This window comes from Haemorhous mexicanus, chromosome 19, assembly GCF_027477595.1.
Source record: "Haemorhous mexicanus isolate bHaeMex1 chromosome 19, bHaeMex1.pri, whole genome shotgun sequence".
NCBI classification, from domain to species: domain Eukaryota; kingdom Metazoa; phylum Chordata; class Aves; order Passeriformes; family Fringillidae; genus Haemorhous; species Haemorhous mexicanus.
Window position 1 is genome coordinate 1,990,560 of NC_082359.1, and position 19,689 is coordinate 2,010,248.

At 54.9% G+C, this 19,689-nt stretch overlaps 1 protein-coding gene across 2 annotated transcripts in view; it reads left to right on the forward strand.

Moving 5' to 3' along the window:
- The window catches only part of NOS1 (nitric oxide synthase 1), a 67,398-nt gene that overhangs the window by 18,269 nt on the left and 29,440 nt on the right, over positions 1–19,689 (forward strand). For both annotated transcript variants that reach the window (XM_059863300.1, XM_059863299.1), the window contains exons 3-8: positions 7,592–7,724; positions 14,475–14,612; positions 15,808–15,953; positions 17,295–17,457; positions 18,530–18,621; positions 19,062–19,203. In XM_059863300.1, the coding sequence (XP_059719283.1) occupies positions 7,592–7,724; positions 14,475–14,612; positions 15,808–15,953; positions 17,295–17,457; positions 18,530–18,621; positions 19,062–19,203 (814 nt within the window). The remainder of the gene's footprint in view (positions 1–7,591; positions 7,725–14,474; positions 14,613–15,807; positions 15,954–17,294; positions 17,458–18,529; positions 18,622–19,061; positions 19,204–19,689) is intronic.

Consider the following 19,689-nt stretch of genomic DNA (forward strand, 5'->3'; position numbering starts at 1 on the left):
TATTCCCCTCAAATATATCCCATATTCCACCCAAATATATCACATATTCCCCCCAAATATATCCCATATTCCCCTCAAATATATCCCATATTCCACCCAAATACACCCCATATTCCACCCAAATACACCCCATATTCCCCATATTCCACCCAAATACACCCCATATTCCCCATATTCCACCCAAATACACCCCATATTCCCCCCAAATACACCCCATATTCCCCTCAAATATATCCCATATTCCACCCAAATACACCCCATATTCCCCATATTCCACCCAAATACACCCCATATTCCCCATATTCCACCCAAATACACCCCATATTCCCCCCAAATACACCCCATATTCCCCTCAAATATATCCCATATTCCACCCAAATACACCCCATATTCCCCATATTCCACCCAAATACACCCCATATTCCCCATATTCCACCCTCAAATATATCCCATATTCCACCCAAATATATCCCATATTGTCTCCAAATACATCCCATATTCCCCCCAAATATATCACATATTTCCCCTAATATATCCCATATCTCCCCCTAGATATATCTCATGTTCCCCCCCAGATATATCCCCTATTCCCCCCAAATATGTCCCATATTCCACAAAAATATATCCCATATTCCTCTTAAATATACCCCATATTGCCCCCAAATATATCCCATATTCCCCCAAATACATCCCATATTCTCCACAAATATACCCCATATTCCACCCAAATACATCCCATATTCACACCAAATATTTCTCATATTCTCCACAAATATACCCCATATTCTCCATAAATACCTCCCATATTCCCCCCAATATATCCCACATTCCACCCAAATATATCCCAAATATATCCCAAATATATCCCAGATTCCCCCCAAATATATCTCAACTTCCCTCCAAATATATCCCATATTCCACCCAAATACATCCCATATTCTCCACAAATATACCCCATATTCTCCATAAATATATCCCATATTCCCCCCAAATGTATCCCGTATTCTCCCCAATATATCCCACATTCCCCCCAGATATATCCCAAATACATCCCATATTTCCCCAGCCCCATCAGCCCAGTTCCCAACCCACCCTTCACAGCTCAGCCTCTCTGCTGCTCCTTCATCCCCTGGGTCCCCTGCCCTTCTCGCCAGGTGTGACCCCAGCAGCCAAACCCCAGGGCCAGCTGTGACCCCACGGGAGATCCAGGTGTGACCCCCAGGAGATCCAGGTGTGACCCCCCAGGAGATCCAGGTGTGACCCCCAGGAGATCCAGGTGTGACCCCCCCCGGGAGATCCAGGTGTGACCCCACAGGAGATCCAGGTGTGACCCCACGGGAGATCCAGGTGTGACCCCCAGGAGATCCAGGTGTGACCCCATGGGAGATCCAGGTGTGACCCCCAGGAGATCCAGGTGTGACCCCCCAGGAGATCCAGGTGTGACCCCACTGGAGATCCAGGTGTGACCCCCAGGAGATCCAGGTGTGACCCCACGGGAGATCCAGGTGTGACCCCCCCGGGAGATCCAGGTGTGACCCCATGGGAGATCCAGGTGTGACCCCCCAGGAGATCCAGGTGTGACCCCCCAGGAGATCCAGGTGTGACCCCCCCGGGAGATCCAGGTGTGACCCCACTGGAGATCCAGGTGTGACCTCCCAGGAGATCCAGGTGTGACCCCACGGGAGATCCAGGTGTGACCCCATGGGAGATCCAGGTGTGACCCCCCCCAGGAGATCCAGGTGTGACCCCACGGGAGATCCAGGTGTGACCCCACGGGAGATCCAGGTGTGACCCCCAGGAGATCCAGGTGTGACCCCATGGGACATCCAAGTGTGACCCTCCCAGGAGATCCAGGTGTGACCCCACAGGACATCCAGGTGTGAGCCCCCCCCCCCCCCCTCCCCGGGAGATCCAAGTGTGACCCCCCAGGAGATCCAGGTGTGACCCACAGGAGATCCAAGTGTGATCCCACGGGAGATCCAGGTGTGACCCCCCGGGAGATCCAGGTGTGACCCCCAGGAGATCCAAGTGTGACCCCACGGGAGATCCAGGTGTGACCCCCAGGAGATCCAGGAGTGGTTCCCACCACACCTGAGCTGTTTTGTTCCTCTGCCCAGGCTGGGATCCTCCAGGAGCTCACTGGGAGGGGCTGGGGAGGGACAGGAGCCCTTGCAGCTCGGTGCTGGCTGAATGTTGAGCTGTGCTGGTGGGACTTTGGGAGTGCCTGGATCTGCTCCCAGGCCTTTCCGTGTCAGTGCCTCCTCAAAGGCGTTTGCCAGCCTCATATTTCACAGGCTCCCTGAGGCTGCAGCTTGCTCAGCTCATTAGTCCCTGATCCCAGTGCTGGGCACATTCCTGACGTTCTGAGACCGCAGGATCTTCTCCAGATCATTCCACAGGTTCCTCCTGAGGCTTTTCCTCCTCCTTCCATGCTGTTCCAGATCCCCTCTCCCACTTGGATCCTCGCTTGAGTCGCCCTGCAGTTCCCACCGTCCCTGCTGCCTCTCCAGGGAGTGCATCCCAGATTTTGGAGTTATTCCTTCCTCCAAATTCCCACCTCCTTCCCGAGCTCTGCTCCATCCTCTGCACCCTGCAAATCCCTTCTCCTGCTCCATCCCTCTCCCTCTGCTCTTGTCCAGACCTTGCTGAACCCTCCAGCCTGCAGCCAGCACATTTTCCAACCGCCCAAGGGAAGAAAGCATTTTAATTTTAATTAAATGATTTCAATTAATTTAAATTGATTAAATTAGGGAATTTTAATTTCTGCCCCTCTGGAATGTGGCTTTCCATGATGCACAAGGCAGGTGAGGCAGGAGCTGCTTATCCCACCGGCAGGAGGAGCACTGCAAGCGCAGCCATTCCCGAGGAACAGTCAGGGAATGAGGCAAGAGGAAGGAATTTCTCTCCTGAGCGCCCCACGCAGCCCCAGGCTCAGGTTTGCCAGGAGAAGGAAAAGCCAGTCCCTGGTCAGAGCGCAGAGCGACGTGACCAGTGTCACCAGAGCTGTCACCAGAGCGTGGGCACTGCCACCCTCATCATCCATCCCGACCGGGGTGGCAGCAGCCAGGGCTGTCTCTGCTCCCTGCCTGGCAATCAGAGAGATCCTTCTGCCAAGGAAATTCAAAGGAGCCCAGTGACAAACTGACAAACTTCCCTTTCCATCTTTTTTTTTTTTTTTTCCCTTTAATTTCTTTTTGGAAAAGCTTTGGAGAAATTTCTGAAAGGGCTGTCTCAGCAACTTCCCTTCTGCTTCATCACTCGGAGCACTGCAACATCATCAAATTAGTCAAAAGAAAACAGTGGTGCCTCTCATTTCTCCAAACAGCCAGATGCTCTTTCCAAGGGGAGGCAGCATCCCAGGCTCTGCCTGGCACCAGTGGGGGAGGGCAGGATTCCTCTTTGCTTTTTAAAGTATCAGGTTTGGCTTTCAGATCACAAAAACCACTCACACGGGGCTTTGGATCTCTCTGGATCCAAGAGATGTGGCCAAGAGAGTGTGATGGATCTGGGAGTGGCCAGAGTGGGATCCTGGATCCTGGATCTGGCTTTTGGCAGAGTTCATCCAGCCAAGGGCTTCCACCTTCAGCGTTGCTTCCAGTTCCCCAAAGGCATCAAAGTGGGGATTAAAAACATCTCATGGGATGGTTTGGGTTGGAAAAGACCTTAAAGCTCCTCCAGCCCCAGGACACCTTCCACTGTCCCAGGCTGCTCCAAGCCCCAGTGTCCAACCTGGCCTGGAGCTCTCCAAAAAGAGGAGCCAGCTCCTCTCTCCTTGGGGGGACACAGCCTCGAGGGAGCTGTGTCCCCCCAGTGCCCCCCAGAATGGCTTTTGGGGCTCTGCTGTTGATACAATCCTTCTGGGAACATTGCTCATGCCTGAGTTGTGGCCATCCCCTCAGCCTGCTGGAGCTGTGAGTGACACCCTCAGGTCACCCTGTGCCTCTGGGGCTGCAGCAGCCACGGCAAGAGAGGAAAACAACCCATCCCAAAAATCCTGTTCCTGCCCCAGCTCGCAAACAAGGCCCTTACAAGGGAGGCCCAGGAAATATTTGTCAAATGAAGCAATTGATGGTTTTTATTTTTACTCCCCCATCTGTGCTCGGGCTGGGCTGAGGCTCTGGCTGCTCTCAATGGGCTTTTCTCTCCCTGCCCCTCTCCAAAAGGACAGAGCCGGATCCTTGTGGGCAGCCCCATCCGGGGGAGGCTCGGGGCAGCCCCTGGCAGGCACAGCACCAGGGACACCCCCAGGGCACTCTGGTGGCTCTGTCACAGCCACGCTTGGCTGTGCTTTCCCAGCAGGGTCAGCCCCTGGGTGCTGTGCTCATGCAGCCATAAATCCATGGGGAAGAGCAGCAGGAATCCTGCTCCTGCCACACCTGCAGGCACGCAAGGGACGTGGAGCATCCAGGTAATTCCCAGCTGGATGTCCCTGTCCCTCAGCACGGGGCACCTCGCTGCCAGGTGGTGCTTGAGGCCAAGGAATGGGAGCAATCCCTGCTCCAGCAGGACCTGGAAATCCCAAATGAATGCCCAGTTTCATCTGACATCAGGGATTCCTCCAGCTGCCAGCATGCATGGCTTTGCTGCTGTGCACTCAATGGGATCCCACATTCCAAGGCCTCCAGCTGCTGCTGCTGCTGATGGATCCCTCTCCAAGCTTCCCTCGTGCTGGCACTGGCCCTGCAGACCCTTCTCAGGTACCTGCACCCTTCTGGAGGAGCCTGTGGGATCCCTGGCTGATCCCAAACTTCCCCTAGAGAGGCCCCGTGGTTGTCCAGCAGGTTCCTTCAGCGAAATCCCAAGTTCCAGGAGAGCCAAGGGGCCTCTCCCTTATGGATTCAGTGCTTCTGTCTGGATTTTGGGCCCATTGTGAGGAGCAGCTGGGGCCTGTCAGCTGCTGGAGGTGACTTCAGGAGCTCAGGGGCCCTGTGCTGACCTGGCTCTGTGTCCCTGTTGGACAATGCCCTTTTCTGACCCAGAGATGGAGCAATTGACAGGTGTTTGAAAAACTTTTATTCCATTTTCAGTCTCATGAGAAGGGTGAGATGTTATAATTCATGCCATCACAATCAGAACCTAACTATTTTTTAATTATTATACATTGTAAGCGTTTCTTGGCCTGTCAGCTTTTTGCCACTCCATGCTGTAAATGCCTTAAAGCCAATCATCTAAAACTGCCCCTCATAAGTCTTAATACAATGCACCTTTCACAGTTCTATTTCTCTAAAGTATCCAGTCTGATTTGCAAGGCCATCCTTTGGAACTTGTTTCTAGCTCCATTTCTCTCCCAGCAATGTCTGTCCCATCCCATGGTGTTTCCAAGTCAGCATTTCTTGTCTCGAGGTCTGCACACAGGTGCACACAGTGCAGGCCTTCTGTCGGGTCTGGAGCATTCTCAGATCCATTTCCCACCGTCCCCTGGCACGCTGGGATCAGGGCAGGAGGGCAGGGATGTGCGGCCGTGGGAATGAGAGCCCTCCAGGGGATTTAACAGCTGGGCTGGCTCCGAGGGGACAGCCAGCCTGCCTGGGCTCTCACCCTGCTAATTCCCTGCCTGCCTGCTGGGGATTACTGGGATGGAGGCAGACTGGGCAGGAGCCCCTGAGCTTCCCTCTGGTGTGGCTGCTGGCTGTCCCTGTCCCCGGGATCTCTGTGCATCCCTGTGGATTCTGGGATCTGCGTGCATCACCACCCCCTGCAGCAGAGGCTGGGGTCTGTTGCCTTTGGCTGAGGTGCTTGGGTGGGGTTTCTTAAAAGCTGTGTTTTATCTGATTGAAACCCTTTCAGGTCCTCCTGGGAGCCAGGTCACCAGGCAGCAGCTTTCATGGCCTGGAGGGGCACAGAAATCCCAGGGAAAACGGCCCTTGGGCACCTGTGCCTCCTCACTGCACCAGGGTGGCCACTTTCCAACCTTTGGAAGGTGGCCAGAGCCCAGGGAAATATTTTGGCAGCTGAGCATGGCTCTGTAAAAGCAGAAAAATGACAGAAAAAGTGCAGGGAGATGCTCTTGAAATGAAGTCTTTTCCTTAAGCTAAAGGAGTTCAAGGACTGTGAAACTGAATTTATTTGTATTTATTTGTCTCCCTGAAATCGGATCAGGAGCATGCTGTGGGTGTGATTTATGCCTGGGGTGCAAATGTCCTACTTTGGTCAGTGCCCAGACCCCGCCGCCGTTAATGAGAACTCTCATTATTGATTCAGTGGCACCTGGAAGGATTTAAGGACTGACAGCAGGAGCAAAACAATTCCAGAGGGCATTTCCTCAGTGCCTGTGCCCATCCTGACCCGTGCCCCTGCTCTGCCCTGCCCAGGAGCCCCTTCCCTGGTGGCCTTGGGGGTGCTGGTGACACAGGTGCCACCCCTGCCTATGTGAATGCCACCTCTCTAAACCCTGTTTGTTTTCTCCTTGACAAGGGCTCACCTGGCAGAGGTTTTGCACCAGCTCAGGTGGCATTTCAGAGCCTCTCCCACACCCTAAAAGGTGTGTGGTGCAGTGAGCTACACCTGAGTTACACCTGAGCTACACCTGAGTTACACCTGAGTTACACCTGAGTTACACCTGAGCTACACCTGAGCTACTCCGGTGTCACCACCTGGGCTGGGCCAGCCAGCACTGGGATGTCCCCAGCACCCTGCCCTCCCCTCATCCCCAGCAACTCCCCCTAAATAGATCCCATATTCCCACAAAATATGTCCCATATTCCCCCCAAATATATCCCATATTCCATCCAAATATGGCCCATATTCCATCCAAATATATCCCATATTCCATCCAAATATGGCCCATATTCAACCCAAATATATCCCATATTCCCCCAAATATATCCCATGTTCCCCCCAATATATCCCATGTTCCACCAAGATATATTCCCTATTCCCCCCAAATATGGCCCATATTCCCAAAAAACATGGCCCATATTCCCCCCAAATATACCTCATATTCCCCCAAAATATATCCCATATTCCCCCAAATACATCCCATATTCCCCCCAAATATATCCCATATTCCTTCAAGTATATCCCATATTCCCCCCTATATATCCCGTATTCCCCCCAATATATCCCATATTCCCCCCAAATACGGCCCATATTTCTCTCAAATATATCCCATATTCCACCCAAATAAATCCCACACATTCCTCAGTTTTCTTGGCTGAAATCACTTCCATTCCAGCATCTGGAAAGGTCAGGAAGAGGAGGGAGAGCTCCTGGGAGCTCAGCTCCTCTTTGTTCTGGGCTGTTTTTTCCTCTTCCCTGCTCACCAACACCAAGCTGCTCTGCAAGCTCCTTCTGCCACCAGCCTCTCCAGCCTCCCTTGCCCTTCTCCAGGGCTGTTTTCCCAGGGTCCCGGCCGGGTTTTGGGGTGCAGAGGCTCTGCTGTAGGGCCAGGGTGGGCGCAGGGCATTCCCGTGGCTCCGAGGTGGAGCTCCCGTGGTGCCTGGGCTGTGCTCACCTCGGTGATTCACCGCACTGGCTCAGGCTCTGCCTTTCCTCCCTTCCCACGGGGCAGTGGCCAAGTTTTGGCTCCTGTGGGAAGCAGCTGGAGCAGGACCTGTGGTGCTAGCACCCCAAAAGGTTTTTAACCCTTCAGTTTCAGGGAAGGGGAGAACAACCCCCAGAAAGCTTTGCCAGCTCAGATGGAGAACGATCGTGTCCCGGGCGACCTGTGGGGGAAGAGCGACGTCCCCGTGGTCCTGAACAACCCCTACTCCGAAGGACAGCAGGTAAGAGGCGATGGCTGGGGCTGCTTTGGCTGGGAAAACCAAAAGTCCCAGGGTTTGTGGGCATGTGACCCATCCTGGTGGGTTCTGACAGCGCAGAGAACCTGCAGGGACCACGTGTGACCCCGAAAGCTGCAGGTGATGGCTCCCAGAGCCCCTTTGGGCCAGGAGCTGAAGGGGCCGTGGGCCAGGCAGGGAATGGAGGTCACTGGAGAATGCTGCTCCTCATCTGACGTGGGATGGGAGCCCAGCCAGGGAGCAGGACGCCGAGGCCTCCCTGGGGACTGTGATCCCTTCTGGTGGCACCAGGCCAAGCTGCATCATTAAAGCCCTTTGGATTCATCTGATGGTAATTCAATAGAGCACTTCAGATAATGCCTTCCACGGTGCCTTTTCATCTCCTCACACTCCACCGCCATAAATTCTCAAGCTTCCTTGCCAAGAGGAGATTAACTCCACGTTTGTAGCAGAGCCAGAGACGTCAGGCAGACCCTGCCAGGCCACCAAGATCACCCAAGGGAAAACACAACGTGCATGAGCTCTGCCAGGACTTGGGCAAAAGGATCTCCCTGATGGGATTATCCAGGGCAGGACCTGGGGGACCAGACTGGAGATCACGTCCCTGCCATGGGCAGAGACACCTTCCACCGTCCCAGGCTGCTCCCAGCCCCATATTCCCCCCCATCCAGCCTGGCCTTGGGCACTGCTGGGGATCCAGGAGCAGCCACAGCTGCTCTGGGCACCCTGTGCCAGGGCCTGCCCACCCTCCCAGGGAACAATTCCTAATTCCCAATATCCCACCCATTCCTGCCCTCTGGCAGTGGGAGCCATTCCCTGTGTCCTGTCCCTCCATCCCTTGTCCCCAGTCCCTCTCCAGCTCTCCTGGAGCCCCTTCAGGCCCTGCAAGGGGCTCTGAGCTCTCCCTGGAGCCTTCTCCTCTCCAGGAGAGCACCCCCAGCTCTCCCAGCCTGGCTCCAGAGCAGAGGGATGGGTGGCCTGAAGAGCAGAGATTCCCACAGGATCATCCAGTGCCACCCCTGCCATGGGCACAGACACCTCCCACTGTCCCAGGCTGCTCCAAGCCCTGTCCAGCCTGGCCTTGGGCACTGCCAGGGATCCAGGGGCAGCCCCAGCTCCTGAGCAGAGGGGCTCCAGCCCTTGGAGCATCTCCATGGTCTCCTCTGGGCTCCCTCCAGCAGCTCCAGGTCCCTGCTGACCTGGCCCCAGGGCTGGATGCATTTCTCCTGGCAGTGCTGCATGCAATGAGGTTCCCACGCCCTTTTGCAGCCTGGCAGTGCCAGAGACCCATGGGCGGTACACGAGACCCTCTGAGCTGGTGCTGATGCCCACACTGGGATAGCCCTGGCCACGCTGCAGGGCTGCACCCAGCCTGGCTGGGATCCATTTCCACCCTCCCTCACCTCAGGACCATGGCCAGGTGTCCTGGCAGCACAGCCAGCTTCAGGCTGGGTGTCACCCCACGCTGGTGGCAGCACCCCTGAGCTGCAGCAGCCACTGGGGGATGGCCCTGGGCAGCCCCACGTCCCAGCACAGGGAATCCTGAGCCCTGGGACAGGTCAGGGCTGCTCCCTTTGCCCCAGCTCTGCAGAGTCTTCCTGCCTCCTTTGCTAAGCCCCGTGCATGTCCGTGTCTGTTACTATAAGCACTTTATAACCTTCTGTGTGCAGAGCTTAATTTCTCTCTGTGCTGGGGCTGCCAAAACCGCCAGTCTTAAGCTGCTATTAAACTCTTTATTATTTTTTTTTTTCCACTGGATGCACAGCTTTCTTTTTATCCTTCTTATCCCTGAATCCTAACGCCTGCTTTTCTGGAAGCAGGCTGGCTTTTCCCCCAGCCATTCCCCGGGGCTGTGTCAAGCAGCTGAACTTCTTTCAAGCAGCAATAAATACTATTAACACTGGGGAAAGTCAAGCCAAGTGGGAACTTTCCTTGGGTTTTTTTGAAGCAGGATTGGGTGGATTCACTTGGCCAGGTGGCGAATGCTCACTGAGGCTCGTAATAAGGTGCTGAAAGCCCCGCTGGGCATCGATCCCCATCCCTCTGCTATTTTTTACAAAACCACACGGCGTTTTTCGCTGCTTTCCCAGCAGCCCGATCCCCCTGGCCCTAACCCTGAGGATGCCGAGGCTGTGCCAGGTCCTGCTCCAGCCCGCAGGGACTGATTCGTCAGCAGCCCGAGGGCAACCGGGAGCTCTGTGCCCGTGTGGCTCTCGGGGGAAGCGGCTCAGAGCAGCTTGTGGGGGTGGTTTGCAGCCGAGCAGAGGCAGAGGACACGCTCTGAGCCGAGCGGGGCTGATGCAGCCTGGATGGAAATGTCAGCACGGAGATAAATCCGCGACCCGCCCGCCGCTGCCCTCGCCCCGCTGGGACTCGGCCGAGCGCTCCCAGTGCAGGCTGGAGAGCCCAGGACAGGAGATGTCCGCTGTCACTGTGTCCCCAAGGAGCCCCCGGGGCTCCTGCTGCGGGAGCAGACAGCTCGGGAGCCGCGGAGTGCAGGCACGCTCCGGGTGGGAGCTGTTTGCATAACGCGTGTGCGCCCCGGCTGCCGCAGTTGTCTCTCGGCTTGTCCCTCTCCTGAGTCACCGAGATCCCAGCTGCCTCATTAAAACATGAAAAGATCTCCCGCAGCCTCCCTGGCACAGCGGCGGCGAGTGTTTGGCTCCGGTTTCAGCACACTCACACACGAGCTCACACACCGCTCCTTCCCAGGCTCCCCTGGGCTCTCTCTCTCTCCACAGCTGCTCCGGGATGGGGCTGTCAGAGCTGACACCTCTGCTCCCGCCTGGCTGCTGTCCCAGGATTCAGCATCTCCGTGGGGCTCTCCCAGCGAGGGTTGTCAGGCACTGGATGTCTTGGTTTAAAAGGTGTCTGCTAAGGGAGGCAGGAGCCTCTCCTGAACTGGAAACTCTAAACCCCCTCCCTCTGAATTGTTATAAATTTGAAATTAAGGGGCTCTCAGGCAAAAATATTGGAGCAGGAATAACACCCAGGAAGAAAATAAAAATATGAAATAAACAATGCAGTGAACTAAAACACGGACAGAGTCAGTACTCAACCTGACACCCTGTGGGTCAGGGTGCTGGCAGCAGTCCCATTGGAATTGTGGCTGCAGCCCTCCTGCAGTGCCAGGGGTGGTTCTGCTGGAGCAGGGATCCTGGAGAAAGGTGCAGCCTTCCTCTGAAGGTCCACGGGAAGAGGCAGCTGCTGTTCCTCTGGGAAATCCAGTGGAGAAGCTGTTCTGGTGTCCCAGGGTCTCAGACTATATCCAGGCAGGAATGCTTGGCTCCTCCCTCTGGGCTCACGTCTCCCAGTGGGATGCTGTAGTTCTTATCAGCCCTGCAGGGACATTCCAGAGCCTGTTATCAGCAGGTGTCTCCCCTGAGGGAGGACTGGGTGTGGAAGAGATAAAGAAAACTGCCCAATTAACAGAAGATAAGTGCCACACCTCTACCAGATGGCAAATAGAATCCATCTTGCCTTGCAATCTGGGACACTGGAACAGATTGATGGGGTCCCATTAATCCCTGGAAGTGTCCAAGGAATGACACTCAGTGCTCTGCTCTAGCTGGCCGCTTGGTGCTCACCCAGAGGTTGGGATCAACCACCTTGGAGTCCTTTCCCGACCTTAATGACTCTGTGATTCCAGGATTCCAGCTTTCCCAGCTCCTGCAGGGAAAAGACAAATGGGGAAGGGGAGAAGCTTTGTGGGGGGTTGAGGCAGAGCGCTGCAGGTAGATAAGCACCAGCCCCCAGTGCAGTTCTGCCCCTTTGTCCTCCCGTGGTGGCACTGCCCCTGTCCCCAGGAGCCGCGCTGGCCCCAGGGCAGGGAAGGGGCAGGGACTGCAGGTCGGAAGGCTCAGATTTGGCCAGATTTTTGAGTCTTCCATCCCCCCACTTGCCCCGAGGACGGGGACATTGCTACATCTGCATTCCCAGCACGTTTGGGGGCCCTACCTGCTCCAGAAAGAAGTATTTTAGCAGCATACCTTGTCAGGAGATCAAAACTCCCATTAAAAAGTGCTGGGTGCAATCAACACTCCCTGCCTGGTGCTCTCGGTTTCTGTCTGGCAGGTGGAGCTGCAGGTGAGGATTGGTTTTGGTTGCATTTCTGAGCTGTTTTCAGCACATTTTGCCCATCTCAGGGAGCTGCTCTGAGCAATCAGGCTCAGAGGGAAGGTGGCAGATTGTCCCCTTTGGTCCTCGGGGTGGGTCAGGGAGCACAGGAAGCTGTTGGTGACTAAAGACTGATTCAATTCTCTTGGAAGAGTAAAACAAGCAGGGGGAAAAATGACCAGGAGCTGCCACTGCCATGATTCAGGCTGGACTCCTCAAATTGAAAAAAATGAGTTTAAAAATAGTGGTTTTGCAGGACTACATCGAGGAGGTTCTTATTTACTGCTGGGTTTGAGCTCTGCATGAGGTTTTTTTATTTGGTTTCAGCAGCGTGCAAAGGGGAGGCTGAGATGTGGTGTGTGGACATTTGGCTTCAAGGGGCAGACTTCGACACACTCGTTGGGAAAATCGTGGGATTTGTGACATGAGGAATGTCAGACATCCACGGCAGCACAGCCTGAGGGGTGCAGGGAGCAGCTTTTGGAAACTGCAAGGGCTAAAGAAGATCCTGCTGAGGATTCAGGCTGTAAATCTCTGCCTTGCCCTCCAGCCTCTGTCCCTTGCTCCCAGAATATGTTTTCAGAGCGTGGCATTACACCACGAGCCTCAGGCTGCATGAAATCCCTGTTTTCCAGGGGGAAAAAAGTCTGGACTTATCGTAGAAACAAGAACTGAACAAAAAGTTTGGCCAGCAGTGCCAGCAAATGCAAAGGTGTCAGTTCAGCCCAGGCCTCAGCCTTGGAGTCAGCCAGGATTGATTTCTCCGAGCTTTGGAGCAGCAGAGCAATCCTCTGGTGAAGTGGGAACCAGTCAGACCTGCAGCCTCCGCTGCTCTGTCATCCCTGTGGCTCCTGCTGCCTTCCCTCCTGAGCCAGGAGCTTCTCCCATCCTGTGCTGGTTCTTTGCTTCTTTAAATTTGTGTGGCTGCTGCAGGGCTGACAGGAGCCCAGGACCCCCAGAAAGGAGGTGACACTCTGCTGAAGGCAGTGCCAGCTCCAAGAAAACCAGATTAATTCAGAAGGGACACGAGCCCCAGGATTGTTGTAGGAAGGGACAGACCCAGTCCCAGCCCGGAGCTGCTGTGCAGAGCCTTGAAGTGGTGCCAAACACCAGCAGCTTTGGCCAGGACGCTCTCAGATGTCCCCTGGAGAGCTGCAGCAGCAGCACCATGGTTCCAGCGATGGAATTACATCCCTGTGTAAGCTCTGATTCCTGGGAGACAGAGCTCTGCTGCCCAGAGCCACCGCAGGCTCCCCTGTCCCCACTGGCAGGCACTGATGGCTCTTGAAGCTTTAGGTGCTTGGGGTGAGTAAGGGCCACAGCAGAAAATTGTGGGTTTATCTGTGAAAACGTGCAAAAAGGAGCACCTGTAGCCCGTTCTGCTCCTCACAAGCTCTCTGCTGGCTGAGGCTCTCCCCGTGATGGCACAGAACTCAAGGAGAGCTGGATGAGCCCCTGCCAAGGAGCTGAGGCCGGAGAAATCCAACTACTCATAATTCAGCAGCCCCTCCACTTGGATAATTCATCCATCCTCATTCCTACAAGTTTCCAGCACTGGTATCAGAGGAGCTGTGCCTTTGGCTTGCTCAGATTGATGCTGAGCTCTTCATTCTCCCAGGCACAGCTTGGCACCTGTCGAACATGAGCAGGTGATGCTCCTCAGGAAGAAACACCCCACAGATTTTGGAGGAGAGTCTTCCTCTGGGAAACTTGAACGCAATATTCTCCAAGTCACTTCCACCTCTGTTTTTAACTCATTTCTCACAGGTTTGGCTGTCCCGTAACCAGACACAACTTCTTCATTCCATTGCGAGTCGGCAGCTCCTTTGTAGGATCCCAAATAACACCAAATGCTGGGAGAACACACCTTGTCTGGCTGTGTCACCCCCAGAATCCACACACAGCCATCCAGCCATACACAATGCTGTGCTGTTGGGACCTCTCGGGGTTTCTGTGGTCGACATGACCCTGAGGTGTTAGAAAGTCTCTTTTTCCCAGCTCTGAGAGCGAAGAAGGAGTCAGGATTCTTTGGCTGTGGTTTTTAAGGTTGTTTATTCTTTGTTATCTATAACATTCTTTTCCTGACCTGCTGAGGTCTGTCTAGCAAGTCGGTCCAAGGCACACTGACCACCCCAGAGGTGGTGTTATCTTTTATACTAAGAACTACGTGCACATTATTTACAATAATTTCCCAATACCTATCACCTGTGTTAGACAGTCAGTTTCTACCCTAAACCAATCCAAAAGTGTCACCATCTGGAGGCTAAGAAGATGGAGGCTAAGAAGAAGAAAGAAGAAGGACGAGGCACGCCCAAATTCCTCCATCTTGGCTTCTGAACCCCCATTCTAAAAACTCAAAATTCTACTTTTCAGTCTTGTAACAAACTAACTATCATTCTACTTAAACTTTCGTGGCTTGTAATTCCTCATATAAAGCTGTTAATTTTTTCCAAAGGTTAAAATCAAAGGCGCAGGTGTCTTGGGCTCTGTGCCAAGGTCTCTGAGCCCCCTGGCAGCCATCCAGGGCAGCCAGAGGGATCTCCTGGATTCCAACAGGGACCTTTTCCTGTCTTTTGCTGATGAGTTGTGACCTTGTTCCTGGTGTTCCCTCTTTTCCAGCCGCCGCCATCTGGGCGCCAGTCCCCGACCAAGAACGCCCACAATGGGAGCCCTTCCAAGTGCCCCCGCTTCGTGAAAATCAAGAACTGGGAGACAGGCTCCGTGCTCCACGACACCCTGCACCTCAAAACTGCCATGGTGAGTAGAGCTGCCCAAAATTCTCTGAGCATCTATGAGTGGATGGCACCATGTCCAAGATGGATTTACCCAGGAATGCAGAGGTGGAGGAATTCATGTCTTGGTTTGAACAGACAGGTGTCTGCTATGGAAGGCAGGAGCTTCCCCTGAAATGAAAAATGGGAACCTCCTCCCTCTGAATTATTATAATTTTGAAATAAGAGGCTCTCAGGTAAAGTTTTGGGGGTAGAAATAACAGTTGTTTATTCAGGAAAAAAATAAAAGTAAAAATCAGAAAATACAGTAGTACAAAAAATCACTGCCAGAGTGAGAACAGGAGGTGGCACCCTGTGGGTCAGGGTGGTGGCACAGTCCCATCCCAGGGGGGCTCAGGGTGGTGGCACAGTCCCATCCCAGGGGGGCTCGGGGTGGTGGCACAGTTCCATCCCATGGGGGCTCAGCCCTCCTGCAGTGCCAGCTGTGGTTCTGCTGGAGCAGGGATCCTGCTCCAGCAGAACCACAGCTGGCAAGGCAGGAGTTTTCCTCTGGAGCTCCAGGGCTGCTGGAGATGGGCCTGCTCTCCCTCTGGGAATGCAGGGCAGGAGAAAGCTGCTCCTCTTTGAATGCAGTGGGCAAAGGCTGCTGTGCTGTTCCCAGGGCAGATTGGATCCAGGTAGGAATGCTTGGCTCCTCCCCTGGGCAGAGCATCTCCCCATGGGATGGTGGGATTGGATCAGCCATGCAGGGACACTCAGTGGCCATGGAGAGCAGAGATCTCCTGGAGGGAGGGTTGGCTGTGGGAGAGACAAAGCAAGCTTCCCAATGAACAGCAGAGAACTGCCCCAGCTCTGACAGATGGGGATAGAGCACACACCCCCAGCTAAATCTTTCAACCTGAGACACTCCAGTAGGGTTTGAATTTCAAATCTGGTGCAATAAGCAGAGAGAGGGAAATCCATCTGGGCTAAAAAGGAAAAGCATTTGACCTCATGCCAAGCTGGGGTGTGAACCCCATCTCCCCACTGTCTGGATCAGGAGGGACAAGTGGTGACTGCACATGGCCTGGCTGTCACCACTCAGTGTCCCCAGCCAGCTGGCAATGTCCCTGTTTGGCAGCCACCACCACCCTCTGTGTGGGTGCTCGCTGACTGCCCCAGCCCAGCCCAGCAGTGCCCTGGTGGCTCCAGGACATTCCTGCTCCCTGCTGTCCCCTCAGGCCACGGCGTGCACCGAGCAGATCTGCATGGGCTCCGTGATGACCCCCAGCCCCCACATCCGCAAGTCAGAGGACACCAGGAGCAAGGAGGAGGTGCTGCTCCTGGCCAAGGACTTCATTGACCAGTACTACTCCTCCATAAAGAGGTGGGTGCTGCTCCTGCTGCCTGGCTAGCGCTGTCAGTAGAGCACGGGACTCAGTCCCAGGGTCGGTGGTTTGTGCTCCACGTTGGGCGCCATTTGTGGCTGTTCATTTGTTTGTTGTGATTTGTTTGGGGATCCCTGGGTGGGTCCTCAGGGGGCACTGGTAGCGGCAGGCAAGGAGACTCCACAGGGCTTCTGAGGGTGCTAATTAGATGAGGGTTTGTTGGGGGTCCCACCCCTGGGAGCAGCGTGGTTTCTGAGGGAGAAGGGGGGAAGGGGGAGGGAGGGAGAGCCTAGGGAGAGAAGGGCCAAGAGAGAGTCTGGTCTCCCTCGCACAGCTTAACAGGGAGATTCAAAGTGGGCACAGAATCAGACTTGGGCCAGTGGGATTACAGATCCATGATGCTTCCGGGGAGGATCACAGGCTTGGAATAAACTGTACATTTTCATACATTTTCAAGGGGTGAGGCAGAGCATACCATTTAACTAAAATGTAACGCCACATGCTGCGTCAGCCCAAGGCTGCTGCTGGCGCTGAGATGTCACACGTGTCACCCAGAGCTGCCTCCACCCTGGGGCCCAGCACAGGAAGGACCTGGAGCTGCTTGAGCCAGTCCAGAGGAGGCACCAGGATGATCAGAGGGATGGAGCAGCTCTGTTGGAAGGAAAAGCTGGGAGAGCTGGGATTGCTCAGCCTGGAAAAGAGAAGCTTTGGGGTGACTTCAGTATGGCCTTCCAGTGCCTGAAGGAGGCAAAAAGAAACATGGGGAGAGACTTGAGGCAAGGGATGGAGGGACAGGACACAGGGAATGGCTTCCCACTGCCAGAGGGCAGGGTTAGATGGGATATTGGGAATTAGGAATTGTTCCCTGGCAGGGTGGGCAGGCCCTGGCACAGGGTGCCCAGAGCAGCTGTGGCTGCCCCTGGATCCCTGGCAGTGCCCAAGGCCAGGCTGGACAGGGCTTGGAGCAACCTGGGACAGTGTAAGGTGTCCCTGCCCATGGCAGGGGGTGGGAATGGGATGGGCATTAAGGTCTCTTCCAGCCCAGGCCATTCCATGATTCCATGATGTGATCTCCCACCCGTGTAAGCCACAGCAGGGGGAGGCTCTGGTGCTCCTTCAACAGCTTCTTCTTGGGTAGAGTTTCATTCCTGGTGTTTGTTGTGTGTCTGCACAAGCCACTGTCCTCTCCCCCTGGGCCTTGCCCCCTGTTATGCCAAATCTGGGATAGCCATCCCCACAATCCCTGTGGCTGTGTAGGAACAAGGTGTTCCAGGTGGAGAGCAGCAGCATTCCCTGCCCTCCGCCTGCCCCTCCACCTCGTCTGCTCCCAACCTTCCCAGATCCGGCTCCAAGGCCCACATGGAGAGGCTGGAGGAGGTGACCAAGGAGATTGAGGCCACTGACACCTACCAGCTGCGGGACACAGAGCTCATCTACGGAGCCAAGCACGCCTGGAGGAACGCGGCACGGTGCGTGGGCAGGATCCAGTGGTCCAAGCTGCAGGTGAGCCCCAATCCCACCACAAACACCCAGGACACTCCTGCCAAAGGGTGTACTGGAGTTCTGGAGAGGCAAATTCCTGCTCTCCACCACCTGGGAAGCACAGCACAGGTCCAGGGACAGGTGTCCAGCGCACACAGCTCCCCTCAGCAGCTGTGGGATGCTGGCAGGAGCTGGAAAAGTGTCTGGGGGATGGGAGATGAGGTGGCTGAGTCTGAAATGGAAGCTGGTGCTCCAGGGGATGTTTTCCAATATCAGATCCTGCTCCAACATCTTTCCTGCTGCTTCCAAACCTGTTGCTCCACCTGGAGAGAGGCAGCAGGACACATTTGTCCTCAGTATTGAGATCCAGCAGGGGAGGGTTTGGCTCAGTGCCCTCTTGGCAAGGGAAACACAGAGCAGGATTGGAAATCAGTGATCCCCGGGGAATCCCTTGGTACAGAGCTGTCCTCTCCTCCTGTAACCTGGAACAAATCCAGTGCTGTTGAACAGCTCCTGTGGCTTCTTCACATAGGGAATGGGCACAGCCACTTCTGTTGATCTTCTGTCATGATTTCCCCATGCTTTCATGGCTGCCCCTGGATCCCTGGAAGTGTCCAAGGCCAGGCTGGACGGGGCTTGGAAGCACCCTGGGATAGTGGAAGGTGTCTCTGCCATAGGCAGTGGGTGGACTGAGATGCTCTTTAAAAGTCCCAACACAAACCATTCCATGATTCCCTGATTCCCTGTCCCCCAGCCCTGACTGACACCTGTCCTGCTCCAGCTTTGAGTGCTGATCTACAAGAGAAGCAGAGCAGACTCTGTAATTGTTGGGGGATGAGGCAGGAACAGCAGCAGGTTGGGAGCACGGGAATGAGGAGGTTTTTGCCTGAGCAGCAGATGAGTCACCTCTCCAAAGCAAAAGGGGCAGCTGGATTAGACATCCACATGTTCCAAAGGCAGGGAACACATAATTACAGAGCCCTAGATCCCTGAGAAGCCACAGTGGTGCCTGGAGTTCTCCATGTGCTGTGTTTCCTCTGCCTGGCTCTGCCCTAGGAGCGGGAACATCCCCACAACTGCTTCCCTGTTCCAGGTGTTCGATGCCCGGGACTGCACCACGGCCCATGGGATGTTCAATTACATCTGCAACCACATCAAGTACGCCACCAACAAGGGGAACCTCAGGTGAGCCACCAGGGAGCCACCAAGCTTTGAATCCGAGGGCCTCTGGGTGAGTGGAGACCCAGCTTTGGCCCTGCTGCCGTTGGGTCTGGGCACTGCACAGCCAGCAGGAGTCCTGGGAAGGGTTAGAGGGACCTGACCTGGGGTGGAGGAGTCCTGCTGGTTCAAGTGTCTCTCTCTTCTTGCTGCCTGTTGGACCTCAGAGGGAAGATTTTCCCATTATTTCCCATTTCCTATATTCTGCATCTGGCACAGAGCTTGGACTGCTCTCCAGATCTATCTGAAACCCCCTGTGAGCAGCCAGGAGCTGGGAACACCCCAAATTCCAGACCCACCAGTGCCCCAACTCCCTGGGACTCACTCAGGGCACATCCAGAGGTGGTGGCAGCACTTTTCCTCCAGCACCTCAGCTCGTGGCCTTCAGCAGCTGCCTTTCCCCCCAGGTCTGCCATCACCATCTTCCCGCAGCGCACGGACAGCAAGCACGACTTCCGCATCTGGAACGCGCAGCTGATCCGCTACGCCGGCTACAAACAGCCCGACGGCTCCGTGCTGGGCGACCCCGCCAACGTGGAGCTCACCGAGGTACCAGCCTGTCTGACCCTGCCCTTCCTGAGCCTTCTCCACCCTTGCCTTGGCCTGGGGGCTTGTCCTGGTTCAGGGCAAATTTGGGAGAAAGCCTCCCAAGGGGCGCCTCCAGAAAGCAAACCCACAAGGCCCCTCTCCCCAACCATTTTGGGAAGAATTCCTCGGAGAGAAGTGGAAAGAACCTGTTTATTTAACAGGCACAGCACCCCCAGCACATAAAATGAACAATACTGGGTGACACCATTCTGTCACTGCTCCGAAAAAGATGACAAATTCAGAAAGTCTCTCCTGGGGTGGTCACTCTGTTATCAGTCCCTCTGGCGCCGGGGCAGCTGCTGCAGCCACAAGGTGCCAACTCTCGGTGCTCCCAGGTCCCAGTCCAGAGCAGGCTCGAGTGGTTCCTAAAAAGGGAAGGAAAAACAGTCCAGGGAAAGATTCGGACTGCTTAGCTAAACAAACTAATGAGCAGAAGCAAGAGCAAAG